The sequence below is a fragment of the Protobothrops mucrosquamatus genome, unplaced genomic scaffold, assembly GCF_001527695.2.
Source record: "Protobothrops mucrosquamatus isolate PMUCROS unplaced genomic scaffold, P.Mucros_1.0 scaffold160, whole genome shotgun sequence".
Lineage (NCBI taxonomy): Eukaryota > Metazoa > Chordata > Lepidosauria > Squamata > Viperidae > Protobothrops > Protobothrops mucrosquamatus.
In genome coordinates, this window is record NW_015386524.1 from 1014381 (window position 1) to 1020569 (window position 6189).

The 6189-nt window shown below is 33.1% G+C and overlaps 1 protein-coding gene across 1 annotated transcript; it reads right to left on the reverse strand.

Moving 5' to 3' along the window:
* Positions 1 to 296: 296 nt before the first annotated feature.
* LOC114922398 (olfactory receptor 14C36-like) lies at positions 297 to 1211 on the reverse strand. Its single transcript, XM_029283645.1, has one exon. It carries the CDS (start codon positions 1209 to 1211, stop codon positions 297 to 299), a length of 915 nt encoding a protein of 304 aa, XP_029139478.1.
* Positions 1212 to 6189: the final 4978 nt, after the last annotated feature.

Below are 6189 nucleotides of genomic sequence, written 5' to 3' on the forward strand. Positions count from 1 at the left end.
GTCTCCTTCCTAGTTTTCTATTATTTTTTAAAATTTATACTCAAAGAAAGGGCTTTTATGTTGCAGACAAACTTCCTCCACCATTTGAGGACAAGGCACAACTGATTCTGTTAATGATGAATAATATTCTCTGTTGGATTTTAATTTTAAGAAGAAAAAATGAATGGGGAGAAATTCAGCATCATTCAATGATCTTGGCAAAAATTCAGTAACTTTTGGATTAGTAATGACAGTTTCCATTAAAAGACAATATGATATAAGGGAAAAAAGATAGAAAAGGTCTTCAAAATAAAATATCACAATCTCCACAATTTAGAAAGCACAGATTTGATATTCTTATTTCTTATGCTGTAGATGATTGGATTGAATAGGGGTGGGAGTAAAGAATACAAGGCAGTTAATGCTAAATCTAAGTAAGATGGAGTGTCAGAGGGAGATCGCAAATAGGCCAAGCATACTGTTATCAGAAACATGGAAAAAACTATAAGGTGGGGAAGACAAGTGGAAAAGGTTTTCTGCCTTCCTTTTACAGAAGGAATTCTCAACACTGCCTTGAAGATCATAGTGTAGGAGAAAATGATAAAAATAAAGCAACCAAACCCTGCAGTGATACTAGCCACAAGGAATCCAACTTCAACTAGATTGAAACCAAAGCAGGACAGTTTTAGCAAGTGTGGAATTTCACAGAAAAATTGGTTGACAACATTAGAACAGAAAGGGAGGTAAAAAGTACCAATGGTGTGCAACATACCATAGAGAAGACTTGTGACCCACACCAGAACCACTATTTTGGTGCAGGCTTTCCAATTCACTATCAGTTCATAGTGCAGTGGATAACAAATAGCAACATACCGATCATATGCCATAACTGTCAGAAGAAATAAATCAGAAGCTTCAAAGGAAGAAAAGATCAAGACTTGAGCAACACAACCCAAGTAAGAGATGTGTCTGGTGTCCATGAGGGAATTTATCATGGATTTGGGGATGATGACTGAAACAATGCCCAGGTCCTCCACAGCCAAATTCATTAGAAACAAGTGCATGGGGGTATGCAATTGATTATCTAAAGCTACTGCAGAAATGATTAGAAGATTTGCTGTTATAGTTGCCAGATATAATGCAAAGAACAAGAAGAAATGTAGAATCTGCAGATGTCGATTTTTTGAGAATTCCAGAAGCAGAAAGTAAGACACGGTGCTTTGATTCTCCATTCTTAAGTTAAGATGAAGATGAATGCCACAACTGCAAGGAATTTGGGATGAGAGAAACAACAGTTAGAACACATCCACAACATTACTTCTCTAATTAATCTAATCAGTGCACTCTGCACATATTTCAATCCATTACTGATAAAAGAACTTATTAACCTCTCCCATCAACCTCTCCACATCTTAATCATATTCCTTGTATAGGGTTTATACTAAAACAATCTGTCAAAAACACTCTCAGCTATAGAACTACACTTAGGTCTTTGGCTAACGAGTTTCACAGCACCCATAAGACTGAAGTAGTAAGGAAAAATTTGAGAAGGGTTATGTACATGGTGCCTTGATCTCCTGGAGGAAAGGCAAGACACAAATTAGCAACTAAAACCATAATATACAATGATATAATATTTTTTGAGGGAAGAGGCTTTCCAATTGCCTCAGTTTCTCAATCTCTCCTACACACACACAGACATACACCCATCACATGCAAGAATAAATGAAGTATAATGGTTTTGTCAGTTGCTCTGGGAGTTTTGGCTGAAGAATAATGTTATAGTAGAGCACTAGGTTATAATTTCATTTAAGTTATCTTCCCAATATTGAAATTATATAAATGAATTTAATTCCATTAAATCATGCATATGTCAATAAATTCCAATCTATCCCAGAAAAAAAGAAATAGTTTTTCTATCAAATATTCAAATCCCTTACTATTTTTCTGCACAAAATTATTGTTTCTTCTGTTGCATGCTCTTTAGACTCTGTATTGATTCAGTAATGGAGAAATATTATCCAACCTTTGTTCTATCATGTAACGATGTATCATCAGTGGGAAAATTTATATTTGACAAGCTTAATAATCTTTTGGTATCCCTCCAGACTTAATTATATAGCACAAGACTATAGAGTCAAAGTTAGATAAAATATTATATGGCAAATATTATTATCTTTCAAAAATGAATTGAGAAAATATGTGTGAAAAATGTTCTAGAACAAGTCTTTATCACTTGAAGTTTTGTTTCATGTGTATTTTTTAACTAAGATTCCATCTTCCATCATAGTCATCCAAACTGCTGCCTATGTAGTGACATAAGTGAGGATTATCACTTAATTATACATAGCGTGAAGAAGCACTTTTATACATGAAATCTGGATCATCTGTCCATTTAACAGAATGCCCCAAATATTTAACCTTTCCATTATATTATTTGCTGAGAATGAGATTACTATGTGGTATGCAAAATGGGGCTGCACCAACAATTAGATTAGGGATCCCTAACATTTTTGGGCACAAAATTATGCCTACTTACCTATAAAGTTCTTGCTTCTCCTTTTATCTTCTAGAGCAGGGGTAGGCAACTTTGGCTCTTTTATGCCTCGTGGACTTCAACTCCCAGAATTCCTGAGCCAGCATGGCTGGCTCAGGAATTCTGGGAGTTGAAGTCCACGAGGCATAAAAGAGCCAAGGTTGCCTACCCCTGTTCTAGAGTATCCCTTATTTTCCACCATACCTATCTTCTAAAAAGGCTTATGGATTCTAATATATTAAAATAATCATACTTCTATAAACTGATGTTTTGATTTTCAGATTGCTATTTCAGCCCTGTTTATAGTTAAATATTTGGGTAGTATCACCTTTTTTAGGCATGTTTGAGAGTCTTGCTATTGTTTTCAAACTTTCCACTCTTATCTTGGTTGATCATCACCACTTCTGTGTCTTCTTGAGCCTGAGAATACCAATAATCTCCCACTTTGGGTGTTTCTCATTGCTTTCCATGCTAGGATCTCTATATGAAAGCTTGATATTTCATCAGCATACCACCCTTGCCTTTAATCAAAATGTGGCACAAATTTCTTGATAGGTTTTATGAAAAACTAACAAATTCTGTATCTTTTCCACCTTAATTCATATCTTAGAAAGACACTTCTGCAGTTCTGCAAGTTATTTTTCTCCTTTTCTGTTTAAGGTAGATGAAGATACCTTTTGGATCTAAACACTTGATTGTGTTTTGCAAAATGTCTGTCCCTAAAAATAATGTATTTTGTTGTGTTCAGGCTTTACTTGATGAGCTGGATCTTAGAAGAAGATGAAGGTGTGAATACCAATAAACAAATTTTGGGCAGGATTCATTCTCAGCACCAAGAAAGCCATGGTTTGAGAATGCCAAGGGGCACATGGAGGACTGCAAAACAGTTACTGATAGGGATTCCCTATCTTCTTTCCCTTCTAATTATTGAAGGATGGTTCCAAACTTGCTCTTTATCTGAGTTATGAAAGGTCTCAAGTAAATGATGGTGTGTATAACAGAAATTTGGGAAGAAAATTACCTTTCCCTGAGCCTTATTCTAATTTAGCATAATAGTCCTTCAAGATACAGAGTTGAGCTCAATTCTGGATAATGCCAACAGTTAGGAAGATTTTGTACATCTACCTCTTTGCCTCAAAAAGATACATTCTAATATATCTTTGTTTAACTCAAATTGGCCATTGCATTTGTCCCATTACCTCGCCATCCTACCTTACTAATACCTATTTTATCATGCAATTTGTTTGTTACAGTGATCAAATATACATTTTAATTTGTAAGCATATATAGGGAGCATAATGTTTTCTTCATAAAATTTGGCATTGCCTCCAATGCTGATCAATAAATCATTTTATGCTATTGGGAAGCTTTATTTTTCATCAGCACAACAAAAGAAAAGAGGAATAGCTTTATATATTAAAGAAACAATGAATCCTAAACAAATTTACTTAGATGAAGAAGGAAGAATACTAATGGTGAAAATAATGATAAATCAAAAACAGATATTGATGGTAGCAATTTATGCACCAAATAACAAACAAGAAGAATTCTACCAAAAACAACACAAGAAAATAATGGAAACTGAATATCAAAATATTTGCTTAGTAGAAGACTTTGTAGATGGAAAGCTAGATTATAGAAGTAGTAAAATAGGGAAAAAAGGAAGGAATATTTCACCTAAGGCTTTTTTAAAATGGCAGAAGAAATCTGTATACAGAATATGTGGAGAGAAAAGAACCCCCAAAAATCTCAATATGCATTTTACTCAAGCAGGCATAAATCATGGTCTAGAATTGATATGATATGGATATCTCCTGAATTTGTAGAAGTTAACAGGATTGAAAATAAATAGAAAAAAGACTAAAGAGATAATTAAAAAACCTTACAGATAAACAAAAAACAAACAAACAAATTGTTAGGAAAAAACAGACCTCCAGGTAGTTAAGAAAGTTAAATACTTGGGGATATATTTAACAGCAAGGTGTGCAACAATAAAAGAAGACAACTATGTAAAACTATTAAAACAAATAAAACTAGACTTGGAAAAATGGAAAAATCTACAACTATCAATGTTAGCTCATTCTTTGATGAGTTAAACCTATCATTTTTGAAGTTTATTTGGCAAGGGAAAAAAGCCAGAATTAGACTGAAAATGTTACAAGAAGTGAAAGAAAATGGAGGATTTGGGTTGCCAGACTGGGTTCTATATTATCAAGCATCTGCATTAACATGACTAAAAGAATGGATAACTCTTAGACATAAAAGATTACTATATTTAGAAGGAAATGACTTACAACTTGGATGGCATGTCTTTTTATGGTATGGGAAGAATAAAATTCATAAATACTTTCAAAATCACTACATAAGAAACACACTGGTTTTAGTATGGGAAAAGATCAAAAGCAAAAATCTATATGAAAATACCAGCATGGATTTCGACAATGGAAGCATTTGTTCACCCAAATTTAATTAATTATAAGAAACTTATGACTTATAGAGACATTTTGAATACTGAAATTACAAACTTAACAAGAGTTGGAAGAATAAGGCATTGAGCTATCATGGTGGCTGCACCTGCAAATACAAATGAGATATGAGAAAGATGCTAAAATATATGGTTTTTATAAAGACCAGACAGTGTTTGACCAGATATTATTGTCATCAAATGAAAAATTGATTAAGAAACTGTATAGCCTTTTGTTAAATTTAAAGATGAAAGACATTGTTAAAGAAACAATGATAACATAGGGAAAAAACTGGGCACAATGTAGAGCTAGAAAAATGGCAAACTTTGTAGGAAAGAAACTATAAAATAACAATGGCAACTGCGTATAAAGAAAATATATATAAAATGTTTTATAGATTGCATTTACCACATGCGAGGTTAGCAAAAATGTTTAAAAACATGTATAGCAATTGTTGGAAATGTAGGCAAAAGCCAGGTATGTACTATCACTTTTGGTGGACATGCCCTAAAGCAAAGAAATTCTGGTCAAAAATACATATGTGGTTAGAGAAAATGTTAAGAAAACATGTAGACTTTAAACTGGAATTATTTCTTTTAGGTATAACCTCAGAAAATTATAATTAAAAATGTATATATTTGATGTTACATGTATTAACAGCAGCAAGAATTACATTTGCACAGCACTGGAAAAATGAAGAATTACCAGCTGAAGAAGAGATAATTAAGAAAATCTTGAACTGTGCAGAAATGGATGAAAGGGAAAGAAGATACAGAATACTTTCAAACATGGGATATATTTTACCAATGGCTAGAAAAATGGGTCAGAGAGTAGGAATTTAAGATGCATTATTAAGTTAAATGTGTGGACCCAGACAACACATTGTTTACTAAGCACTAAAGATTTGTACTTATAAAAAAATTAATAAAATATTTTTTAAAAAAACAGTTGAAAACAGCTTGCCTGAAAAAGCATAAATGTCAATTGACTTTACTGTGCTGTTTTGTAATTATTAAATTTTGATTATAAATTGTCTTTCTGCTAGACAATCTTGAAGGTTTGGCATTGGGCTGGAGATAAAGCAAAACATGGAACAGAGGAAAAAAAAACCATTCCATGCTTATTATTGCAGAAATTGGGTATGTCTAGTCTAGTGAAAAGAAGGACTAGGGGTGACAAAGAAGAGGAAGTCTACCTACTTTCCAAAGC

Excerpts from the sequence above, each read along its gene's own strand:
- LOC114922398 (XM_029283645.1), bottom strand. The coding sequence starts at position 1,211 with ATGGAGAATCAAAGCACCGTGTCTTACTTTCTGCTTCTGGAATTCTCA.